Source organism: Aquarana catesbeiana, linkage group LG12, assembly GCF_042186555.1.
Source record: "Aquarana catesbeiana isolate 2022-GZ linkage group LG12, ASM4218655v1, whole genome shotgun sequence".
Lineage (NCBI taxonomy): Eukaryota > Metazoa > Chordata > Amphibia > Anura > Ranidae > Aquarana > Aquarana catesbeiana.
Genome location: NC_133335.1, coordinates 229655381 through 229682575, shown reverse-complemented (window position 1 = coordinate 229682575; position 27195 = coordinate 229655381). Strand labels below are relative to the sequence as shown.

The 27195-nt window shown below is 49.8% G+C and overlaps 1 protein-coding gene across 2 annotated transcripts; it reads left to right on the top strand.

Moving 5' to 3' along the window:
- Nucleotides 1-9566: 9566 nt before the first annotated feature.
- Nucleotides 9567-23432, top strand: RPL38 (ribosomal protein L38). 2 transcript variants are annotated; one of them, XM_073606889.1, is made up of 5 exons: nt 9567-9685; nt 9863-9886; nt 15979-16039; nt 18939-19061; nt 23352-23432. In XM_073606889.1, exons 2-5 carry the CDS (start codon nt 9884-9886, stop codon nt 23375-23377), a joined length of 213 nt encoding a protein of 70 aa, XP_073462990.1. In that variant the 5' UTR covers nt 9567-9685; nt 9863-9883; the 3' UTR covers nt 23378-23432. The 2 variants fall into 2 exon arrangements, with proteins under 2 accessions (XP_073462990.1, XP_073462991.1); XM_073606890.1 differs by having other exon boundaries at nt 9636-9750.
- Nucleotides 23433-27195: the final 3763 nt, after the last annotated feature.

Genomic DNA, 27195 nt, shown 5'->3' with positions numbered 1-27195 from the left:
CCCTTACTTTAGAGAACCCCCCCATCAGAATCCTCCCTTATATCAGAGTCTCCATCAGTGTCCCCCCCTTACATCAAAGCTCACCTTAGGAGGGTTCTTTTACATCAGGATCCCCATTAAAGTACCACTCATATCAGGGCCCCCTTTACATCAGTATCCACTCTAGCACCTTAGCCCCCCCCCCCCCCTTACATCAGAACTCCTATCAGAGTTCCAGCTTACATCAGGGACCTTACCAGAGCCCCCTTACATTGGAGCCCAGCTTAGGAGCCCCCCTTACATCAGAGTAGCCATCATTGAATTTACCTCAGCCCCCCCCCCCCCATTCCTGTATCTGGAGGAGTCACATATGGTGGGGGGGGGCCCGTATCTGGAGGAGTCGCATATGGGGGGGGTCTGTATCTGGAGGGGTCACATATGGGGGGGGGGGGGGTCCGTATCTGGAGGAGTCACATATGGGGGGGGGGTGCGTATCTGGAGGAGTCACATATGAGGGGGTCCGTATCTGGAGGGGTCACATATGGGGGGGGGGTCCGTATCTGGAGGAGTCACATATAGGGGGGGTGCGTATCTGGAGGGGTCACATATGGGGGGGGTCCGTATCTGGAGGAGTCACATATGGGGGGGTCCGTATCTGGAGGAGTCACATATGGGGGGGGTGCGTATCTGGAGGGGTCACATATGGGGGGATCAGTATCTGGAGGAGTCACATATGGGGGGGTCGTATCTGGAGGAGTCACATAGGGGGGGTCCGTATCTGGAGGAGTCACATATGGGGGGGGTCCGTATCCGGAGGAGTCACATATGGGGGGGGTCCGTATCTGGAGGAGTCACATATGAGGGGGTCCGTATCTGGAGGAGTCACATATGGGGGGGGTCCGTATCTGGAGGAGTCACATATGGGGGGGTCCGTATCTGGAGGAGTCACATATGGGGGGTCCGTATCTGGAGGGGTCACATATGGGGGGATCAGTATCTGGAGGAGTCACATATGGGGGGGGTCCGTATCTGGAGGAGTCACATATGGGGGGTCTGTATCTGGAGGAGTCACATATGGGGGGGGGTCCGTATCTGGAGGAGTCACATATGGGGGGGTCCGTATCTGGAGGAGTCACGTATGGGGGGGGTCCGTATCTGGAGGAGTCACATATGGGGGGGGGGGGTCCATATCTGGAGGAGTCACATATGGGGGGGGGTCCGTATCTGGAGGAGTCACGTATGGGGGGGTCTGTATCTGGAGGAGTCACATATGGGGGGCTTCACTGCTGACACCCCCAATCTCTGCTCTACATAAACCATCTGCATCCATAGAAAACATGAATTAAACAAACTGCGGCTTCCCTCGGAATAGCGTCCAGGTGGTTCTACACAGACATTGTCAGCAATCTATCAATAACATTATTAGGAATACAGATGTAGCGATCAATAAAGCAGACAGATCCAAGCCGTATAACAGATCGAGGACCTATACAATTACACTTATAAGATGAGAGCCATCGATTTGCCCGTCTTGCAGGAAAAGTAACATTTTAAAGATGCATTAGCTGTGCGGGAGAATCGTTCCACAATAAGTATTATTTTACCCTCAATCAGCAAAATCTCCGTCCCATCGATTAAAACGGGAGAATCCCCCCAGAGCAGATCTCCTGAAATATTTATACTCCGCGAACGCTTTATTCCGTACTCCCGCCTTCGGGCACAAACAAGCGAACGGTACTGTACACAAAACACGCAGACGTGGTCAAGAGGTTCAGCCGTTGTTTGATGTGTGATGTTCACTATGGAACGGTTGTCGGAGGTGGTGGTGGTGGTGGGGGGGGGGGGTGCAGCGTCATAGAAAATGCCCACCTCCCTGAAATTTGCATTTCACACAGTGCAGCCTCTAGAATTTACACCGAATGGGCAAAATACACACAGTGATTACATGGCACAGAGCGGCTCCGATTGGCTCTGTGCCTTTTAGCTAGTGCTCTCTGCTGGGCTGGGTGTGTGCGCCAACAGAAGGACATGAGGGCCCAGCAGGCTCCACCCACTACAGGCTGCCTGCAGAAAACTACAGGAGGGGGCGGAGTCAAGACCAATCACCCTTCACAAGAGGAGAGAGAGAGAGAAGGAGAGAGAGAGAGAGAGAGAGAGAGAGTGTGCACAACTGTGGGAGGGGCCCAGTAGGTTCCACCCACCCACTGCAGTCTGCCTGCAGAAAACTACAGGAAGGGGCGGAGACAAAACTCGTTACCCTGCACAAGGAGAGGGAATCTGTAGAAGGGTCCCAGCAGGCTCCACCCTCTAAAAAAAATCTACAGGAGGGGGCGGAGACAAGACCAGTCCCCCTGCACAAGGAGAGAAAGCAGAGCTGTGATAGGGCCCAGCATGCTCCACCCACTATAGAAAACTATTGTAGGAGGGGGCGGAGACAAGATGTGTCACCATGCACAAGGAGCACAGAGCTGTGGGAGTGGCCAAGCAGGCTCAACCACAACGGAAAACTACAGGAGGGGGTGGAGACAAGACCAGTCCCCCCCCTGCACAAAAAGAGAGAGCAGAGCTGTGGGAGGGGCCCAGCAGACCCCACCCACTACAGGCTGTATGTAGAAAACTATAGGAGGGGGCGGAGACAAGACCGGTCACTTTGCACAAAGAGAGAGCGCAGAGCTGTGGGAGGGGTCCAACAGGCTCCACCTACTACAGGAGGGGGCAGAGACGAGACCAGTTCTCCTACACAAGGGAGAGAGCAGAGCTGTGGGAGGGGCCCAATAGGCTCCACCTACTACAGAAAACTACAGGAGGGGTGGAGAGAAGACCAGTCTCCCTGCACAAGAAGAGAGAGTAGGGTTGTGGGTGGAGCCCAGCAGACCCCACCCACTACAGGCTGTATGTAGAAACTACAGGAGTGGGCGGAGACAAGACCAGTCACTTCACATAAAGAGAGAGAGAAGAGCTGTGGGAGGGACTCAACAGGCTCCACCTACTACAGAAAACTACAGGAGGGGGTGGAGACAAGACCAGTCCCCCTGCACAAGGAGAGAGAGCAGAGCTTTGGGAGGAGCCCAACAGGCTCCACCCACTACAGGCTGTATGTAGAAAATAACAGAAAGGGGCGGAGACAAGACCAGTTCTGCACAAGGAGAGAGAGCAGAGCTGTGGGAGGAGCCCAGCAGAACACACCCACAATAAGCTATTTGTAGAAAACTACAGGAAGGGGGCGGAGACAAGACCAGTCACTTTGCACAAAGAGAGAGAGAGAGAGAGAGAGAGAGAGAGAGAGAGAGAGAGAGCAGAGATGTGGGAGGGGCCCAACAGGCTCCACCTACTACAGAAAACTAAAGGAGTGGGTGGAGAGAAGACCAGTCTCCCTGCACAAGGAGAGAGAGTGTAGGGTTGTGGAGGGGCTTAGCAGGCTCCACCCACTACAGGAGGGGGCAGAGACAAGACCAGTCCCCCTGCACAAGGGGAGAGAGCAGCAATGGGCGGTCTTTATTACAGGAAGTCTCACACTGGATTACTGCACAGATCTGGAAGAAATACACAAAGATCACCGAGATTCTAGAAGAATAGATGACAGGAAGTGTAAATTTCATTGCCTTTTTTTTTTTGCGGTGTCACCGTCACCGAGGAGGAGGTCATCAAATATTACCAAGAAAAGGAAGTATGCGGAATAATTACAGGTGGAAGGTGTAGAAAGGGTTACCTCGGCCCGTAATCCGAACGACTTTTCGCCGGCACGTCCTCAGACTCTTCACTCGACATTCAAAAAAAAAAAGAAATCCGTATTGATTTCACTCTGTAATTGCGTTTTCCTCTATGAATAAATTTGAATAAGTGGCATTGTATTCGGTTTCGCACAGAATGTCGTCCATAATGGGCTCTCCGGAAAATAAGAAAAGAAAATAAATCAGGCCGGCGCTTCCCAACAGAGGAAACGTTCGGCGTCTTTGTGTTCCGGCGTCGGTTCCCTTTTAATGTTCACCAAAGCCGTACACGGCGATCGCAGAATTAGCATTACAAAGGTCACAACTGTGATCGGAAAATAGGAGGACGCCGCGCTTCTATGTTCCATCAAGGTGGAAATATGTTGTGCTAAATGCGCCATTTTCTCCGACAGATTTCCCTCTAATTATTTTCAAGTGTCGTGAAGAGCAGATGACGGCTTACATGTCCCATCTACCCCTCCCCCGTTATGTCCCACTAAGATCACAAAACTTCCTCCTGATAGGACCGCGGGAGCCATCGACCAATGGGAAGCCGGATTGACAGGAAAAAAAATAAGTGTATATTATAAGGAGGCGAAAAACCATCAAACACCGAGACATAGCGAGTCTCAAATCATCAATCTTCATATTCCTAGAAATAAAGAATTCCAGGGATAGATATTATATGATAGTTACATCTCCATCAACTCTGTATATACCAGACCTAGGAGCTGGAAATCACTGTATAGACACCGATACTACACCAATACTACCCTGCTACTAACCCACTACTACACTGACACTACCCCACTACTACCCCACTACTACACTGCTACTTACCCCACTACTACACTGCCACTACAACACTGCTACTACCCCACTACTACACTGCTACTAACCCACTACTACACTGCTATTACCCCACTGCTACACTGCCACTACCCCACTACTACCCCACTACTACACTGCCACTACCCACTACTACCCCACTACTACACTGCCACTACAACACTGCTACTACCCCACTACTACACTGCTACTAACCCACTACTACACTGCTATTACCCCACTGCTACACTGCCACTACCCCACTACTACACTGCCACTACCCCACTACTACCCCACTACTACACTGCCACTACAACACTGCTACTACCCCACTACTACACTGCTACTAACCCACTACTACACTGCTATTACCCCACTGCTACACTGCCACTACCCCACTACTACCCCACTACTACACTGCCACTACCCCACTACTACCCCACTACTACACTGCCACTACAACACTGCTACTACCCCACTACTACACTGCTACTAACCCACTACTACACTGCTATTACCCCACTGCTACACTGCCACTACCCCACTACTACACTGCCACTACCCCACTACTACCCCACTGCTACACTGCCACTACCCCACTACTACACTGCCACTACCCCACTACTACCCTCACTACTACCCCTACTACTACACTGCCACTACCCCACTACTACACTGCCACTACCCTCACTACTACCCCACTACTACACTGCCACTACTACACTGCCACTACCCCACTACTACCCTCACTACTACCCCTACTACTACACTGCCACTACCCCACTACTACACTGCCACTACCCCACTACTACCCCACTACTACACTGCCACTACCCCACTACTACCCCACTACTACACTGCTACTACCCCACTACTACACTGCCACTACCCCACTACTACACTGCTACTACCCCACTACTACACTGCCTCTACCCCACTACTACACTGCCTCTACCCCACTACTACACTGCCACTACCCCACTACTACACTGCTACTACTCCACTACTACACTGCCACTACCCCACTACTACACTGCCACTACCCCACTACTACACTGCCACTACTACACTGCTACTACTCCACTACTACACTGCTACTACTACTACCCCACTACTACACTGCCATTACCCCACTACTACCCTCACTACTACACTGCTACTACCCCACTACTACACTGCCACTACCCCACTACTACACTGCTACTACCCCACTACTACACTGCCACTACCCCACTACTACCCCACTACTACCACACTACTACACTGCTACTACCCCACTACTACACTGCCACTACCCCACTACTACACTGCTACTACCCCACTACTACACTGCCACTACCCCACTACTACACTGCCACTACCCCACTACTACACTGCTACTACTCCACTACTACACTGCCACTACCCCACTACTACACTGCCACTACCCCACTACTACACTGCCACTACTACACTGCTACTACTCCACTACTACACTGCTACTACTACTACCCCACTACTACACTGCCATTACCCCACTACTACCCCCACTACTACACTGCTACTACCCCACTACTACACTGCCACTACCCCACTACTACCCCCACTACTACTACCCCACTACTACACTGCCACTACCCCACTACTACTACCCCACTACTACACTGCCACTACCCCACTACTACCCTGCTACTACCCCACTACTACACTGCCACTACCCCACTACTACCCCTACTACTACTACCCCACTGCTACACTGCCACTACCCCACTACTACACTGCCACTACCCCACTACTACTACTACTACCCCACCACTACACTGCCACTACCCCACTACTAGCCCCAATACTACACTGCTACTACCCCACTACTACACTGTGACCACCCCACTACTACACTGCCACTACCCCACTACTACACTGCCACTACCCCACTACTACACTGCTACTACCCCACTACTACACTGCCAAAACCCCTCTACTACACTGCCACGAGCCCACTACTACTACCCCACTACTACACTGCCACTACCCCACTACAACCCCTACTACTACCCCACTACTACCTTCACTACTACACTGCCACTACTACCCCCATTACTACACTGCTACTACCCCACTACTACAGTGTGACTACCCCATTACTACGCTGCTACTACCCCACTACTACACTGTTACTACTACACTGCTACTGCCCCACTAATACACTGATACTATACCACTACTACCTCCACTACTACACTGCTACTACCCCACTACTACACTGCTACTACCCCACTATTACACTGCTACTACACCACTACTACACTTCTACTACCCCACTACTGCACTGCCACTACCCCACTATTACACTGCTACTACCCCACTACTGCACTGCCACTACCCCACTATTACACTGCTACTACCCCACTACTACACTGCTACTAGACCACTACTACCCCCACTACTACACTGCTACTAACCCACTACTACACTGCCACTACCCCACTACTACCGCCACTACTACACTGCTACTACCCCCACTACTACACTGCCACTACCCCACCACTACACTGCTACTACCCCACTGCTACTACACCACTACTACCCCCACTACTACACTGCCACTACCCCACTACTTCACTGCTACTACCTAACTACTACACTGCTACTATACCACTACTACCTCCACTACTACACTGCATCTACCCCACTACTACACTGCTACTACCCCACTACTACACTGCTACTACCCCACTACTGCACTGCTACTACCCCACTATTACACTGCTACTACCCCACTACTACACTACTACTACACCACTACTACCCCCACTACAACACTGCTACTACCCCACTACTACCCCTACTACTACCCTGCCACTACCCCACTACTACACTGCTACTACCCCACTATTACACTGCTACAACCCCACTACTGCACTGCCACTACCCCACTACTACTATACCACTACTACCTTCACTACTACACTGCTACTACCCCACTACTACACTGCTACTACCCCACTATTACACTGCTACTACCCCACTACGACACTGCTACTACACCACTACTACACTGCTACTACCCCACTACTGCACTGCCACTACCCCACTACTACCCCACTATTACACTGCTACTACTCCACTACTCCACTGCTACTACACCACTACTACCCCACTACTACACTGCTCCTACCCCACTACTACACTGCTACTACACCACTACTACCCCCATTACTACACTGCTACTACTACACTACTATCCCACTAATACGCTGCTACTGCCCCACTACTACCCCCACTACTACACTGCTACTACTCCACTACTTCTACCCTACTAACACACTGCTACTACCCCACTACTACCCCACTATTACACTGCTACTACCCCACTACTACACTGCCACTACTGCACTGCCACTACCCCACTACTATCCCCACTATTACACTGCTACTACCCATCTACTACACTGCTACTACCCCACTGCTACTACACCATTACTACCCCCACTACTACACTGCCACTACCCCACTACTTCACTGCTACTACCCCACTACTACACTGCTACTATACCACTACTACCTCCACTACTAAACTGCTACTACCCCACTACTACACTGCTACTATCCCACTATTACACTGCTACTACACCACTACTACACTGCTACTACCCCCACTACTGCACTACTACTACCCCATTACCACACCACTACTACCCCCACTCAGAGGCGGCTCTCTAATTAGGCAAATAAGGCGGCCACCTAAGGCCTCACACTTCCAGGGGCCTCGGGGCCGCTTAATATGCCTAACGCGTGTGTGGGAGTTGCAGGGAATTTCCCCCGGCCGTCTTGCGTCCGGGGCCACAACTCGTTTTCCCCACCCAGGGGCGGACTGTCACTGACCACTGCCCGAGGTCGGAGGGTCAGTGGGTTGCTACCATGTACTCCTCTCCCCCGGCTCTTCCCTCCTGCCGTGCACCACAGATCTCTGACTCCGGTACTGGCCCGACACACATCCCGAGTGGGGCCTCATGTCTAAGATTTGCCTAAGCCTAGAGCCGCCTCTGCCCCCACTATTACACTGCTACTACCCCGCTACTACACCACTACTACCCCCATTAATACACTACTACCTCACTACTATCCCACTACTACGCTGCTACTGCCCCACTACTACACTGCTACTACCGATTTTTTACCAAAAATATGTGGAAGAATACATATTGGCCTAAACTGATGAATAAATTCATTTTTTATATATTTTTTTGGATTTGTATTATAGCAGAAAGTAAAAATTTTTTTTCAAAATTGTCGCACTTTTTTTGTTTATATCGCAAAAAATAAAAACCGCAGAGGTGATCAAATACCACCAAAAGAAAGTTCTATTTGTGGGGAAAAAGGACATAAATTTTGTTTGGGTACGTCACACGACCGCATAATTTACAGTTAAAGCGATGCAGTGCGGTATTGCAAAAAATGGCCTGGTCAGGAATGGGGGTGAATCCTTCCAGGGCTGAATTGGATAAGGGGGCGTGGCAGGGGGCGTGTCCTATGCCTGCATACTTTTACTAATAGACGTTCCTCGCTCCTAACTCAAAAAGTTGGGGGGTGTTTTTTTTTTAGGCGCTATTTTTAGCGCTAAAGCACATGAAAAAGCGCTAAAGCACGTGAAAGGGGTCTCAGTGTAATGGGTGCTACTTTATACTGAGGATCTCTTTGTTTCTGATCCCTGCTTTGCAGGAAAGAGAAGCAGAGAGATTGCTCCCTGTGTACAGAGCTCTGGGCTGTGATTGGCTCCCTTATCTGTACTTTATCCATGTTTTTAAGCCGGTTGCCCCGAGTTCTGCTTTAAATAATTCAAACTCCTGCCGTCCAGGTACACCCGGACCCTGATGTTGTTATTTTTCCTTATAAAGTTTTTATTACGTACAGAACACAAACATGACATCATTGTGATCTGTGCGGACAATGTACACACGTACGTCGCCTATTTGTCGCTCTTTTTACGGCTCTACACCCATCTTTTACGGCATCTGGACTTCAGCGCCTCGCACAGGTCACATGACCCCTCCCACCTCCTCACCCCGCCCTCTGCAGCTCGCGCTCTCACTAAGTTTGTCCACCTCCGGCCGCCGTTTCCGGGTTAAAGTCCAGGAAGCCGGAAGTGACGTCCCTTTTCTTTCCTCTGGTTGCAGGATCCGTAGCTGGTGAGTGGCTCAGCCGGGCGATCCGGTGACATCCTCCGTGTAGGCCGGTGCCCGGCGGCGGAGAGGTGTGCTGGGGGGTCGGGGAGGGGTGGAGGAGGCCGGGTGGGGGGATATTTGTTGGGGGTGAAGGGAGATGAGGAGTGTGGAGGATAATTGTGTGTTTTCTTCTCCCCGCAGATCCCGGATAGAGCTGCAGCCATGGTGAGTCCTGAGTGTGATCCCTGAAGAGGAGCTGTCTCTCTCACCCCCCCGTAATAGAAGAGCTGTCCCCCCCCCCCCCCGTAATAGAAGAGCTGTCCCCCCCCCCCCCATAATAGAAGAGCTGTCCCCCCCTCCTCCCCCCCGTAATAGAAGAGCTGTCCCCCCTCCGTAATAGAGCTGTCCCCCCTCCCCCCCCCCCGTAATAGAAGAGCTGTCCCCCCTCCGTAATAGAGCTGTCCCCCCTCCTCCCCCCCCCGTAATAGAAGAGCTGTCCCCCCCTCCTCCCCCCCCCGTAATAGAAGAGCTGTCCCCCCTCCCCCCCCCGTAATAGAAGAGCTCTCCCCCCCCCCCCGTAATAGAAGAGCTCTCCCCCCCCCCCGTAATAGAAGAGCTGTCCCCCCCGTAATAGAAGAGCTGTCCCCCCCTCCTCCCCCCCGTAATAGAAGAGCTGTCCCCCCCTCCTCCCCCCCCCCCCCGTAATAGAAGAGCTGTCCCCCCCCCCTCCTCCCCCCCGTAATAGAAGAGCTGTCCCCCCCTCCTCCCCCCCGTAATAGAAGAGCTGTCCCCCCCTCCTCCCCCCCGTAATAGAAGAGCTGCCCCCCCCTCCTTCCCCCCCGTAATAGAAGAGCTCCCCCCCCGTAATAGAAGAGCTGTCCCCCCCTCCTTCCCCCCCGTAATAGAAGAGCTTCCCCCCCCCCCGGTAATAGAAGAGCTCCCCCCCCCGTAATAGAAGAGCTGTCCCCCCTCCTCCCCCCCCGTAATAGAAGAGCTGTCCCCCCCCCTCCCCCCCCCCGTAATAGAAGAGCTGTCCCCCCCTCCTCCCCCCGTAATGGAAGAGCTGTCCCCCCCTCCTCCCCCCGTAATGGAAGAGCTGTCCCCCCCTCCTCCCCCCGTAATGGAAGAGCTGTCCCCCCCTCCTCCCCCCGTAATGGAAGAGCTGTCCCCCCCTCCTCCCCCCGTAATGGAAGAGCTGTCCCCCCCTCCTCCCCCCCGTAATGGAAGAGCTGTCCCCCCCTCCTCCCCCCCGTAATGGAAGAGCTGTCCCCCCCTCCTCCCCCCCGTAATGGAAGAGCTGTCCCCCCCCTCCTCCCCCCGTAATGGAAGAGCTGTCCCCCCCCTCCTCCCCCCGTAATGGAAGAGCTGTCCCCCCCCTCCTCCCCCCGTAATGGAAGAGCTGTCCCCCCCTCCTCCCCCCGTAATGGAAGAGCTGTCCCCCCCTCCTCCCCCCCGTAATGGAAGAGCTGTCCCCCCCTCCTCCCCCCGTAATGGAAGAGCTGTCCCCCCCTCCTCCCCCCGTAATGGAAGAGCTGTCCCCCCCTCCTCCCCCCGTAATGGAAGAGCTGTCCCCCCCTCCTCCCCCCGTAATGGAAGAGCTGTCCCCCCCTCCTCCCCCCCCCCCCGTAATGGAAGAGCTGTCCCCCCCTCCTCCTCCCCCCCCCCCGTAATGGAAGAGCTGTCCCCCCCTCCTCCTCCCCCCCCCCGTAATGGAAGAGCTGTCCCCCCCTCCTCCTCCCCCCCCCCGTAATGGAAGAGCTGTCCCCCCCTCCTCCTCCCCCCCCCCCGTAATAGAAGAGCTGTCCCCCTCCCTCCCCCCCCCCCCCCCCCCCGTAATAGAAGAGCTGTCCCCCCCCCCCCCCAATAATAGAAGAACTTTCACCCGGCGGGTGGCAGGCCTGCCCTTCTTCCTCTGGTTAGCATGCCCCTTCCTCTGGCGGGGGGCGATCGCAGGGCCGCCCTACTCCTGGCAACGTCACACCCTGCCCTTCTTCCTCTGAGTGGCGACCCCGCCCTCCCGCTGGTCAACGACACTCCCTGCCCTTCTCCCCCTGGTGATGAAAGTTGGCACGTGCGTCTCTGGTGCTGGCCGGCATCACGGCCCCCTCCCTTGCTGGTGCGTGGTCGATCACCTCCCCCCCCCCACGGGTACTTGATGGTGCAGCCTTTTTCAACCAGGGTGCCTTGATGTTTCTTCAGGGGGGTAACTTGGAAAAATGCTTAAAAATTTTATACAAGCCGGCGGGTGGAACAATTCTGTCTTTTAGTTACACAAAGCCACAGATTTTCATTATGACTTTGTAGACACTGGTATCCGAACAACCGATAATGTCATTTAGTTAATAAGCAGGATGACTGTTTGACCCTTTATGTGCCCCTCTCCCTCAGCACTGGGGTGACGGCTGACTGAGAATTTACTGTAAGAGCGGCAAGGATGTGGAATTCCCTTCCACAGGGGGTGGTCTCAGCGGGGAGCATTGATAGCTTCAAGAAACTATTAGATAATCACCTGAATGACCGCAATATACAGGGATATACAATGTAATACTGACACATAATCACACACATGGGGTGGACTTGTGTCTTTTTTTTCAACCTCACCTACCATGTAACTATGTAAGAGAAACATTGGAATACTAGTCGGTACCAAGTGTGCAAAGGTCTATTTGCTTTGGAAGAATAAATCACCTCTAACGTTGGGTGTCCTCTGTGTGGATGTTGCTGCGTTTATATAATCTATTAGAATAGTGTTTTTTTTTTTTTTACGTTTTTAGAATGGGGGGCCTTGACTGAAGTAAGTTTGAGAAACACCCTTCCCTAAAGCATCAGTTTTATAAAGGGGGGGGGGGGGGGGTTAGACACAGTGGCCTCCGTCAGTCTCATGTTACAGGTCTCCTCCAGTCTTAAGGCCTCGTTTGCACTTGGGGCAGAATTAACTACATGTAGATGTCACACCACGTAAATGAAATCTCTCTAAAACTGAGCTATTAATATTCCCCCCGCCCGTCCGTGCCCCTCCCCCTCCATGACTTTTCCATCAAAATCAACAATGCAACCATTAGGCCCTCCCCCCACACCAGGTACTCGGTGTAATCCTAGACTGACTTGTCATTTCAGCCTCAAATCCAATCGTTGTCAAAAGTTTGTAGAATTCACCGCCGTAACATCTCTAAGACCCCTTTCACACTGGGGGCGTTTGCAGGCGTTTGTGCGCTAAAAATACTGCCTGCAAACCGACCCAAAACAGCCGCTGTTGTTTGTTCAGTGTGAAAGCCCTCGGGGCTTTCACACTGAAGCGGTGCGCTGGCAGGAGAAGAAAAAAACTCCTGCAAGCTGCATCTTTGGAGCGGTGTATTCACTGCTCCTGCCCATTGAAATCAATGGGGCAGCGCAGCTATAGCCTCGATATGCGAGTGGTTTTAACCCTTTTTCGTCCACCAGCGGGAGTTAAAACCGCACCGATAGCGGCCAAATACAGCCGCAAAAACGACGGTAAAACAGCTCTAAAAATAGCGCTGTTTTACCGCCGACGCCCCCACCGCCCCAGTGTGAAAGGGGCCTTAAATTCGTCCCTTTTTAACAAATGAAAAACCACCAAGCTCCTCATTCACTCCCTCGTTATCTCTCACCTTGACTATTGCAACTCCCTTCTAATTGGCCTACCTCTCCATAGGCTCCTCCCCTCTTCAGTCTATCATGAATGCTGCTGCCAGACTTATCCACCTTACCAACCGCTCAGTGTCTGCCAACCCTCTCCTCCAATCCCTACACTGACTGCCAACCCTCTCCTCCAATCCCTACACTGACTGCCAACCCTCTCCTCCAATCCCTACACTGACTGCCAACCCTCTCCTCCAATCCCTACACTGACTGCCAACCCTCTCCTCCAATCCCTACACTGACCGCCAACCCTCTTCTCCAATCCCTACACTGACCGCCAACCCCTCTCCTCCAATCCCTGCACTGACCGCCAACCCCTCTCCTCCAATCCCTGCACTGACCGCCAACCCCTCTCCTCCAATCCCTGCACTGACCGCCAACCCCTCTCCTCCAATCCCTGCACTGACCGCCAACCCCTCTCCTCCAATCCCTGCACTGACCGCCAACCCCTCTCCTCCAATCCCTGCACTGACCGCCAACCCCTCTCCTCCAATCCCTGCACTGACCGCCAACCCCTCTCCTCCAATCCCTGCACTGACCGCCAACCCCTCTCCTCCAATCCCTGCACTGACCGCCAACCCCTCTCCTCCAATCCCTGCACTGACCGCCAACCCCTCTCCTCCAATCCCTGCACTGACCGCCAACCCCTCTCCTCCAATCCCTGCACTGACCGCCAACCCCTCTCCTCCAATCCCTGCACTGACCGCCAACCCCTCTCCTCCAATCCCTGCACTGACCGCCAACCCCTCTCCTCCAATCCCTGCACTGACCGCCAACCCCTCTCCTCCAATCCCTGCACTGACCGCCAACCCCTCTCCTCCAATCCCTGCACTGACCGCCAACCCCTCTCCTCCAATCCCTGCACTGACCGCCAACCCCTCTCCTCCAATCCCTACACTGACCGCCAACCCCTACACTGTCCTCCAATCCCTACACTGACCGCCAACCCCTACACTGTCCTCCAATCCCTACACTGACCGCCAACCCCTACACTGACCGCCAACCCCTACACTGTCCTCCAATCCCTACACTGTCCTCCAATCCCTACACTGTCCTCCAATCCCTACACTGTCCTCCAATCCCTACACTGTCCTCCAATCCCTACACTGTCCTCCAATCCCTACACTGTCCTCCAATCCCTACACTGTCCTCCAATCCCTACACTGTCCTCCAATCCCTACACTGTCCTCCAATCACCCAGTGAATTAAATTCAAAATACTAACCACAACATACAAAGCCATTCACAACTGCCCCCGAGCTACATCACTAATCTTGTCTCCAAATATCATCCAAATCGTCCTCTCCGCTCTTCTCAACACCTCCTACTCTCAAGCTCTCTCATCTCCTCCTCTCATGCTCGTCTCCAGGATTTCTCCAGAGCCTCTCCCATCCTCTGGAACTCGCTACCTCCACCTGTCCGGCTATCCCCTACTCTTGCTACCTTCAGGCGATCCCTGAAAACTCATCTCTTCAGGAAAGCCTATAACGTCTCCAACTAATCTCCTACCACTTCCATCAACTCATCCCCCACAGTTAGAACCTTTTGTACCACCTGCCCCACCCTATTAGATTGTAAGAGCAGGCCCCTCTTAATCTTGTATTTTATTGTATTATAACTGTATTGTCTCCTTTTTATATTGTAAAGCGCTGCGTAAACTGTTGGCACTATATAAATCCTGAATAATATATTTTAAAAATATTTAAAAATAAAAATATTTAATTATTATAAATATTAAATATTATCATATTAAAAATTATAGTTGAGCCAAGGCAACCATACAGGGGTATATAGTGCTGCAGCTGTGATACTTTGTGGAATGCCGAAATATATTCCCCTGTTTTTGGAGGGGCTCTGTATCTAAATGCAGCGCTATAGGAAACCACAGATCCATATATACAGGTGTGTGTGTGTACAAACAGTGCTCGGTGCTGCACACACCTGGGTCTGCCATTATACAGATTGTGTACACTGTCATTAGGCCTCATCTATCTCAGCCAATCGGAGGCTTTGTATTCATTTATGGACTAAAAAGCTGCTTAGGAATGGCTGAGTGCCACATAAATGCCTACTTGTATACCGCCCCCATGGCTACCATATGAAGGCATATCAAAAAAGGACCAGGGAAAGTTCCAAGCTCTACTTACTGACCAGTCCGCGAACCAACCCGATCAGCCTGTCTAACAGTATGCGTTTTTAGAAACGGGTTTAGTTGCACGAATTTGCGAATGCATGCGTAAGCTACAGGCCCCGGCAAGGCTCCCTGTTTACTTGTAGTTCCTTCCTACTTTTAGACAGGCTAATCTGGTCGCAGGCTGGTTGGTAAGTAGAGCTTGGAACTTTCCTTGGTCCATTTTTTTTTTTTTGTTTTTGCACTCCAATGCTCCTTGCTGCTAACGCCAGCTCTTGATGAGGGCGGTGGCTATTGTTTTGTACCATATGAAGGCAGCCTGACCCCCGCCTCTGACAGTCTGTGCAGCAGTGAGTAGTTCACACAGAGCATGAGAAATGTGGAGTGATTTGCAGCAGCCTTATTAAGAAGATGGTAGACCGATGGGGCTTTTCCCATAACCCTCTCCAGTGTTGTACGGGGATGTCTGCCATGTTTTGGCCGTCCTGAAGTAAAACTGTTTGTCTTTTTTTTTTTTTTTTTTTTAGCCTCGCAAAATTGAAGAGATCAAAGACTTCCTGCTGACAGCCAGAAGGAAGGACGCCAAATGTGAGTATTCACTTCCCAGCACAACTGTACTGATACCCGTCCAGGTCACCGTCCTCCACTCAGTTCTGATGAAGAACCTGAAATCCAGTCCTGGTTTCACAAGTGATGGTCAACATACAGTATCACATTGTGCCCTCTATGTTGACCATGTTAGCTGTGCGGTACTGACACTGCTGCTTGCCCACCTTCCCACTCCCCCCTCAGTGTTGTCGGTACCCAGAATCTGAGCTGTTTCATGGAGAAACTTTCTTCCTCTGCACATGTCAGCAGCGCCGCTCACTTTGAAAGGTCTTATAGCTCCTCCGTCCCTCACTTTTTTTTGTAGCAGACGGGGACACTAACCACTTCCCACTGGGAGGACATCACCACTTCCCCGGTTCCAGTGGTTGCACCTACAGGCATCCTTCTGGTATGTCAATTTGCAGCCGGCGATTCTTTATTGCAGAAGTTATCCAAGTGGCTAATTAGCCACGCAATCACTTCTGCAGGTGGAGGAATGGGATCCCACACCCCGCAACTGCCAGTTTTCCATCAGATTGGGCTACCCGTCAAAACTTGTAACGGAAATGACATTCCATCATGACCATCTTGGTACACCCCGCGCTCAGCTGCAGTAAGCCCGCACAGTCTGAAGTCGCCAAGCGGACATCTTTTTACACCCACCAGCGTCTTGCATTTTACACTTATTTTTACCATTAAACTGAGCTTGTTTAGTGAAATGCAGTATTTAAAAGTCTGTAACACTCTTTTTTGATGAATTTTAAAAGCAGCGGTGTTCTGTCAGATTAGCAAACCTGTGAGATCAGCAGGCTTGCCGCTGCTTTTAAAATTCAACATCAAAACAGCATCACGGATTTCTAAATACTGTATTTCGTGATGTAAGCTCAGTTTAGTGGTAAAAATAAGGTGTGCAATGCAAGATTTCAGTGGGTGTAAAAAGATGTCCGCGTGGCAACTTCAGACTGTAGGCTTAGTGTGGGCGACTGCTGGGTATACCAAGATGGCCGTGACGGAACGTCACTTCCGTTACAATCTGATGGAACACCAGTTCTCCAGTTCCATCCTGGAGCCCGGGAGCGATGCGACCGGTTGTGGTGATACAGATCCTATACAGCAGGTATATGCAATTAGCAGACCTCCAGCTGTTGCAAAACTACAAGTCCCATCATGCTCTGCCTCTGGGTGTGATGCTTGTGGCTGTCAGAGTCTTGCTATGTCTCATGGGACTTGTAGTTCTGTAACAGCTGGAGGTCCACTAATTGCATATCCCTGCTATACAGAGAGGAACTGACGTTGTTCCCCTCTCTGTAACCCTGGAAACCGGGAGGGACGAGTTATGTTGTCACTTCCGATTTCAGCTCTTGGTTTACCTGGCGTCCAGGGAAGCCGATGTTCAGATGAGCAAACCCTACAGATCAGCTGACGGAAGTAACGTTCCATCAGCTGCGCATGCGTTCCACCGCTACCAGGTTTGCTAATCTGATAAAACATCTGCAGTCAGGTGGCAGCGGACATTTTACTACACCCAGTTACGTCTTCAATTCCGGAGTAATTTTAGCAAAGTGAGTGTGTATATGCTGTTTGGATGTTTAATTTTGAAAGCCTAAAGGTTTAGCGAAGAGTGATGCGGGGTGTACCAACATGGCCGCTGCCACCTTCCTACTGCTGGCGTCCAGCTTCTTTCAAAATGTAACCTCAAAACAGCATCACAGATGTAAACGTACTATATTTATATATGCTCATTTTATTTCTAAAATGACTCTGAAATTCAAGACCTTACTGGGTGTAGTAAGATGTCCGCTGCCTCATTCTGACTGCAGGTGTTCTGTCAGATTGCCAAACCTGGTAGTAGTGGAATGTGCAGCTGACGGAACGTTTCTTTTGTTAGCTGATCTGACGGATTTGCTCATCTGAGCGAACACCGACGATCAGACAATCTGGCTGCATGCGAGGCTAGAGGAGAAATTTGGTGTCTAATAAGACCCCCAACTCTCTTCATAAAGAGGACCTGTCATGGCCCATCCTATTGGCACCAGGGCCCACCCACTGAGAGGCCGCATATTTGCATACAGTTGGCACCTAGGGGTTAAATATTGGCATGCATTAAAGAGTAAGGCCAGGTTAACACTGTTGTGACTGGACTGTTGTACGACTGTCATCTCTTTGCCCGGTGACATCAGTTCTACTTCCATCCGACTTGAATGAACAGGCTAAGATTTTGCTCCAACTTTGAGATAGTCTGACTTGTCCTTTGACCAATCAAAACCATCCCAATGCGAGATAAATTTCTTTTACTGCTGATGTAATCACCATGTTGGATATCACAAGTTGGATGGTTAGGACAAGGATCTGACTTTGATCCGACTTCAATGATATTCAATAGGCTGAAGTCGGACCAAAGTAGTGCCGGAGCCTTTTTCAAAGTCGGACCGACTTGTGTTGGACCAGTTAAGACGGCTCTGATAGGGAACCATTGATTTACACACATCATGCGACATGAGCTCCCAAAGTCTGTGCGTATGTCGTACCACTGAACCCCGCCAAACTCAACTTTTGTTAGAAGCCCCTCCCCCCTCCAGGTGATCTCTGTACATTGCAGGGATTGTAACAAACTTTGTTGCAGATTCTTACCTTTTATTATTCTGAAGAAATAGCTCTTTCTCTGTGTCCATGCTCAGAGTGACTTTATAATTGTCAGTTGCTGCACCTGCAGGGTTCTAATGAGGAAAGTGGCAGGGTCTGCATCCCTTCACATGTGATTTCCCTTTGGGAGTATCTCACCTAAAATGACATGAGGATGCCCCCAGAAAGGTTTATCGAGGTAGCAGAATTTTCTTGCAGGAGCTGTCATTGCTTTCAGTTATGTGGCCTCATATTAAAGCTTCTCTCTTCCTTACAGCTGTTAAGATTAAGAAGAACAAGGATAATGTGAAATTCAAGGTCCGCTGCAGCAAATACCTGTACACTCTGGTCATCACCGACAAAGAGAAGGCAGAGAAACTGAAACAGTCTCTTCCTCCAGGTGAGTCCACCATGTCTGTTCTCTGACTTCTTCACCAGTCTTGTATCTATAGGTGTGATACAATGTATATGTATGTACAGTGTGGACAGAAAGTATTCAGACCCCCTTAAATTTTTCACTCTTTGTTATATTGCAGCCATTTGCTAAAATCATTTAAGTTCATTTTTTTCCTCATTAATGTCCACACAGCACCCCATATTGTCCACACAGCACCCCATATTGTCCACACAGCACCCCATATTGTCCACACAGCACCCCATATTGTCCACACAGCACCCCATATTGTCCACACAGCACCCCATATTGTCCACACAGCACCCCATATTGTCCACACAGCACCCCATATTGTCCACACAGCACCCCATATTGTCCACACAGCACCCCATATTGTCCACACAGCACCCCATATTGTCCACACAGCACCCCATATTGTCCACACAGCACCCCATATTGTCCACACAGCACCCCATATTGTCCACACAGCACCCCATATTGTCCACACAGCACCCCATATTGTCCACACAGCACCCCATATTGTCCACACAGCACCCCATATTGTCCACACAGCACCCCATATTGTCCACACAGCACCCCATATTGTCCACACAGCACCCCATATTGTCCACACAGCACCCCATATTGTCCACACAGCACCCCATATTGTCCACACAGCACCCCATATTGTCCACACAGCACCCCATATTGTCCACACAGCACCCCATATTGTCCACACAGCACCCCATATTGTCCACACAGCACCCCATATTGTCCACACAGCACCCCATATTGTCCACACAGCACCCCATATTGTCCACACAGCACCCCATATTGTCCACACAGCACCCCATATTGTCCACACAGCACCCCATATTGTCCACACAGCACCCCATATTGTCCACACAGCACCCCATATTGTCCACACAGCACCCCATATTGTCCACACAGCACCCCATATTGTCCACACAGCACCCCATATTGTCCACACAGCACCCCATATTGTCCACACAGCACCCCATATTGTCCACACAGCACCCCATATTGTCCACACAGCACCCCATATTGTCCACACAGCACCCCATATTGTCCACACAGCACCCCATATTGTCCACACAGCACCCCATATTGTCCACACAGCACCCCATATTGTCCACACAGCACCCCATATTGTCCACACAGCACCCCATATTGTCCACACAGCACCCCATATTGTCCACACAGCACCCCATATTGTCCACACAGCACCCCATATTGTCCACACAGCACCCCATATTGTCCACACAGCACCCCATATTGTCCACACAGCACCCCATATTGTCCACACAGCACCCCATATTGTCCACACAGCACCCCATATTGTCCACACAGCACCCCATATTGTCCACACAGCACCCCATATTGTCCACACAGCACCCCATATTGTCCACACAGCACCCCATATTGTCCACACAGCACCCCATATTGTCCACACAGCACCCCATATTGTCCACACAGCACCCCATATTGTCCACACAGCACCCCATATTGTCCACACAGCACCCCATATTGTCCACACAGCACCCCATATTGTCCACACAGCACCCCATATTGTCCACACAGCACCCCATATTGTCCACACAGCACCCCATATTGTCCACACAGCACCCCATATTGTCCACACAGCACCCCATATTGTCCACACAGCACCCCATATTGTCCACACAGCACCCCATATTGTCCACACAGCACCCCATATTGTCCACACAGCACCCCATATTGTCCACACAGCACCCCATATTGTCCACACAGCACCCCATATTGTCCACACAGCACCCCATATTGTCCACACAGCACCCCATATTGTCCACACAGCACCCCATATTGTCCACACAGCACCCCATATTGTCCACACAGCACCCCATATTGTCCACACAGCACCCCATATTGTCCACACAGCACCCCATATTGTCCACACAGCACCCCATATTGTCCACACAGCACCCCATATTGTCCGAAAAACACAGAATTGTTGACATTTTTGCAGATTTATTAAAAAAGAAAAACTGAAATATCACATGGTCCTAAGTATTCAGACCCTTTGCTCAGTATTTAGTAGAAGCCCCTTTTGATCTAATACAGACATGAGTCTTTTTGGGAAAGATGCAACAAGTTTTTCACACCTGGATTTGGGGATCCTCTGCCATTCCTCCTTGCAGATCCTCTCCAGTTCTGTCAGGTTGGATGGTAAACGTTGGTGGACGGCCATTTTTAGGTCTCTCCAGAGATGCTCAGTTGGGTTTAAGTCAGGGCTCTGGCTGGGCCATTCAAGAACAGTCACGGAGTTGTTGTGAAGCCACTCCTTCGTTATTTTAGCTGTGTGCTTAGGGTCATTGTCTTGTTGGAAGGTAAACCTTCGGCCCAGTCTGAGGTCCTGAGCACTCTGGAGGTTTTCATCCAGGATATTCCTGTACTTGGCCACATTCATCTTTCCCTCGATTGCAACCAGTCGTCCTGTCCCTGCAGCTGAAAAACACCCCCACAGCATGATGCTGCCACCACCATGCTTCACTGTTGGGACTGTATTGGACAGGTGATGAGCAGTGCCTGGTTTTCTCCACACATACTGCTTAGAATTAAGGCCGAAAAGTTCTATCTTGGTCTCATCAGACCAGAAATTCTTATTTCTCACCATCTTGGAGTCCTTCAGGTGTGTGTTTTTTTTTTTTTTTTTTTAAGCAAACTCCATGCGGGCTTTCATGTGTCCTGCACTGAGGAGAGGCTTCCATTGGGCCACTTTGCCATAAAGCCCCGACTGGTGGAGGGCTGCAGTGATTGACTTTCTACAACTTTCTCCCATCTCCCGACTGCATCTCTGGAGCTCAGCCACAGTGATCTTTGGGTTCTTCTTTACCTCTCTCACCAAGGCTCTTCTCCCCCGATAACTCAGTTTGGCCGGACGGCCAGCTCTAGGAAGGGTTCTGGTCGTCCCAAACGTCTTCCATTTAAGGATTATGGAGGCCACTGTGCTCTTAGGAACCTTAAGTGCAGCAGAAATTTTTTTGTAACCTTGGCCAGATCTGTGCCTTGCCACAATTCTGTCTCTGAGCTCTTCAGGCAGTTCCTTTGACCTCATGATTCTCATTTGCTCTGACATGCATTGTGAGCTGTAAGGTCTTATATAGACAGGTGTGTGGCTTTCCTAATCAAGTCCAATCAGTATAATCAAACACAGCTAGACTCGAAGGTGTAGAACCATCTCAAGGATGATCAGAAGAAATGGACAGCACCTGAGTTAAATATATGAGTGTCACAGCAAAGGGTCTGAATACTTAGGACCATGTGATATTTCAGTTTTTTCTTTTTTAATAAATCTTCAAAAATGTCAAATTCTGTTTTTCTGTCAATATGGGGTGCTGTGTGTACATTAATGAGGAAAAATGAACTTTAGCAAATGATTTTAGCAAATGGCTGCAATATAACAAAGAGTGAAAAATTTAAGCGGGTCTGAATACTTTCCGTCCCCACTGTGTATATATCTATCCAATGTAGATGGCGCAATACGTAGCATGTCTTGCGCCCCCCCCTTCCCTCTGCTTTTACTAGCACTGTAATTTACATTGTTCCTTCTATTTCGGTATATGGCGGACGGCTCTAATTTTTAATTAAAAATTACAAACAAAACGGTAAAGTTAGTCACACTTTTTTCATTTTTTTTGTATAATATGAAAAATGATGCTACGCCGGGTAAATGGATACCTAACATGCCAAGCGTTAAAATTGCGCACATTTGTGGAATGGCAACAAACTACAGTACTTAAAAAAAAAAAAAAAAAACTCCATAGGCGACGCTTTTTGAAATTACTGGTTATCAGTTTAGAAATGGAGGTCTAGAGCTAGAATTATTTCTCTCCCTCCAATGATCACGGCGATACCTCACAGGTGTGATTTGAACAGGGTTTACAAGTGACTTGCGTATGCTTCTGTGCGTGAGCACGGAGGGGACGGGACGCTTTAAAAAAAATTTATTTTTTTTGTTTTGCTTTATTACTGTCACAAGGAATGTAATCATCCCTTGTGTCAGGTATTATTCTTTCTTTCTTTCTTTCCTTCTTCTTTCCTTCTTCTTTCCTTCTTCTTTCCTTCTTCTTTCCTTCTTCTTTCCTTCTTCTTTCCTTCTTCTTTCCTTCTTCTTTCCTTCTTCTTTTCTTCTTTCGGATCTGTTATTTTGAACTAAAATGCTAAACCGCCCCCCTACAGGTGGGTAGGACGGTCCCAGATCACTTCTAATAATGATTTTCTCTTTTTGTTTTGCAGGTCTGTCAGTAAAAGAACTGAAGTAAATCCTTTTTCTTGTCCTTTGTTCAATAAAAAAAAATGTAAAAAAAAAAAACAAAACTTACTTGGGTGTTTTTTTGTTAAAAAAAAAGTTTCTGGCATTTCAGTTGCTGGAATAGTATTCCTTCTGTTTGTAAGGCAGAATTATACACACAGATCTAAAGCGGAGTTCCATCCAAAAGTGTAAACTCTCTCCCCCCCCCCCCAAGTGCCACGTTTGTCACCTTTTTTGGGGGAGGGGGGGGGGTAACCTGTTTTCATCCCACACAACAAAGATGATTATTCGTCCAATAATCTCATTGTGTGTACCGTTTTTTTTTAACCTGCAAGGCAATGTCATAATGTGCTAGTATGCATTGCATATAGGCGGATACAGTGATCAGTCATCGGCTGTGTCCAGTGACTGATTGCACAACCTGGGGGGGGGGGGTGCGATACGGGAGGATGTCATATGGCGTCCGTCTGGATCAGCAAGCAGTTCCCACCAGTGTCATTATGCAATAGGCCAGTCGGGAACTGGTTAAGGCTTAAATGACCTCGCTGTCTCTGCTGACTCTTTTTTTTGCAAGTTTGAGTATTGATGGGGAGTAGCTGGCAGGCACTTAAAAATGTTGCAGCGCCACGCCTCCAGTGTTGTAGGGAAGAACACATTTTCTGTATCCCTTTAGACGTGCATTACGGAGTGCTAGCAGACTTTTTTGGGTTCAGATAAACTTTAAAAACAATTTTATGTAAACCCTAACAAATTAACTTCTTGTAATTGGCCTGTTTTTAGTCTGTTCAGTATACAGTGGAAAACGATCTTGCCAGAAGCCTTTTGTGCTGATAAAAAAAAAAAAAAAAAAAACACAAGAGGCGCAGCAGTCTGTGTGTAGAGTTAAGTGGGTGAAGGCTTGTCATAGGCCGCCATAAGTGCACTGTGAGCCTGCGGAGCTCGGCTGGCTGAAGCGGAGTTTTTGGAAGTCCAGCTTTCAGGCTTCAGTCTGGAACAGGCAACATCGGCTTCTGGGAGTAGCAAGATGGCTGCGGCTCCAAACAGCGCCTCTCTTGGCTGGGTGGTGATGGGACTTGGAGGGGGTGTGGTTACATGTTTCAGGGCAGACAGGACCACCCCTTTATCAAACCGTAGGAAACCGTGCAGGTAACATCCTGTGCTGCTGTCTTATTAAAGCGGAGTTCCACCAAAAAAAAAAATAATGAAGTCAGCAGCTACAAATACTGCAGCTGCTGACTTTTTTAAAATAAGGACACTTGCCTGTCCCAGGGTGCCCATGATGTCCTCACCCAACCCGTCCCTCAGCTCCGGGTGGAGGCGCCGGCGTCTTCAGTAGGGGAATCGGGAAGTGAAGCCTTGCGGCTTCACAGCCTGGTTCCCTACTATGCATGCGCGTGTCACACTGCGTGTCCTGACTGGTCCCTGCTGTCTTCTGGAGCCTGTCTCCCAGAAGACAGCGGGGGGGGGGGGGGGGCGTACATGGTGTAGATCGCCATGGATACTGCAGCAATCACTGGAAGTGGGGGCAAATGCCTGTATTAGACAGGTATCTGCTCCCCGCCTGAAAGGTGCCAAATGTGCCCCTGGAGGGGGGGGGGGGGAGCGGAAGTTCCATTTTTGGGTGGAGCTTCGCTTTAACACAAAACCTCCCATTTTAGGGTGGGGGTGGTCTGTAGCCCTGCTGTAGGGTCTCATTGCAGTGAATGAGTGTTGTCACCCAAGGATAGGAAGTGTCACTGACGTGATCACCCGGTGCAAATACAAATCTTAAAAAAAAAAAAAAGTATGTTTAGATAGAAAATAGATGGAGCCATGCATGTGATTATGTAGCTTATAGCAATTGAGCTGGTTGCTTTCAATTACAGTATGAAGGGTCCATGAAATTGTACAAGAATTGGTTCCAATATAATTGAATTGCCGGCCGGCATCTGACTCAGCCGTCCTGTCATATGAAGATGGTTAAAGGAAATGGGTTTTTCCCTAAAAATCACATTACATGCTGGAAACTTTGTCTCACAAATCACGTTAGGAACAGAAGAAGCATGTTGGCTTCCATCTTAAAACCCAACTCTAGATAAATAAAAAATAAAAAAAGCAAGGGTTAATTGTCTAGGGGAACCAAAAAATATTTTTACCTGATCCTCTGATGGGTGAGACAAACTCCCTTACCCTGTCACAAGGGCCTCCACTGCAACTCAAGACTTGTAGCCAGATCCACCCAATTCATTGCAGATGCTCTAAAGCCCCATACACACTATCAGATTTTCTGCAGATTTTTGTCTTCAGATTTATCAAAACCATGTAGTGTAAGGGCCTGCCTGATTGCATACAAATTGAAACTCCTAAGGTTTGACATAGTAAATGGTTTTGGTAAATCTGAAGGAAAAAATCCAGCAGAAAATCTGATAGTGTGTATGGGGCTTTAGTGTGCCCCAGATCCATCCCTGTACAACAGAGATCTCCAAACTTTCTAAACTATGGGCAAGTTTACTGTACTAAAGATTTTGAGGGAGGCTGACTGCGCCCATTAGGAGTAGAAAATGTTCTGGTGTCAAAAGGGATTAAACCATGCCCCATCATTGGTGCCGGTGGGAGGAATTAGGGCCCCATCATTGTTGCCGGTGGGAGGAATTAGGGCCCCATCATTGGTATTAGGGTAAGGAATGGTGCCCCATCATTGGTGGCAATGGGAGAAATTGTTCAGTGACAGGAATTATGCCCCATTGTTGGTGTCAAGGGGAAGAATAGTGCTCCAAAGGGCCACAGTTTGCGGACCACTGCTGAGCATTATCTTGGACCTTCCCATGGTCTTAGAACAGGTCAGGCTACTGGGATGTTGATTGTCCTAACAGTGTGTTTGAGCCACCACGGTTTCCTGCAGTCACCCCAGAATTACGGGGTAGTCTGGGACCTTATTGACCCAATGTCTACCATGCTGTATTTGAAGGATCTACCTGCTGTCTCCAGCCTCAGGTCTCTGAGCTTTTACAGCTGGAAAGACCTTTTCACGTCACCTGATATTCAAGGTATTTCTCTGTCAACTGAAAGCACCCTAAAGAGTCCGGGGTCCCACCTGAGTGTTGGAACTGTTCAATTTTCAGAGAGAATTAGTTAAACAGCAATCTATACCCACTGTGGATCCACCAGTGACTAGGTCCTCCCTTTGTGGGAAGTAGTTATGACCACCTATTCTGGGATTTTTCTCAACACAACAGATCATTAAAATTTCCAAATGGGAAGCACGGTTGTCATCACAACAAGTGAGGTGTGCAGGTGGTGACCACTCCAAATTTTGGATTTTGGTGGCTGTTATGACCAACTAATGACTTTAGGCGATGAAGTTGGGGTTAGCTCTTGGAGCTTGTATCTGTAAGGCTCCCTCCATTGTGTGTTGTGCTTGCGATGGCACCCCAAATGTAGGAACGTGCAAAGCCTAACACCAAGGGAGGTACATGAGCTTGTTTGGCTCTTCTAGGGCTGCCCACTAAAGTGAATGGGCTGCCCTCTGCATGTAGCATGAAAATGTGCGTTCATGAAACAAAGCGAGGATGAGCACATTATCTCTGCGCTCTAGAAGGACATACAGAGGTGAGGAACAGCCTAGGAGGAATTGTATTTATGAATAAGGACCTACATTTGTAGCAGGGGTGCAACTATAGGGGTCGCAATTACGACCCGGCCCTATGCTCCAGGGGGCCCATGCAGCTCCCCTGTACACTTGGATAAGGAGGGGCAGCATATAGAGCAGTGGTCTCCAAACTTTCTAAACAAAGGGCCAGTTTACTGTTTTGCAGGCTTTAGGGGGGGCAAACTGGCTGGTGGGATTAG

Excerpts from the sequence above, each read along its gene's own strand:
- RPL38 (XM_073606889.1), top strand. Across the intron at positions 16,040-18,938 it reads CAGAAGGAAGGACGCCAAAT|CTGTTAAGATTAAGAAGAAC; the intron begins GTGAGTATTCAC and ends TCTTCCTTACAG. Across the intron at positions 19,062-23,351 it reads GAAACAGTCTCTTCCTCCAG|GTCTGTCAGTAAAAGAACTG; the intron begins GTGAGTCCACCA and ends TTTGTTTTGCAG.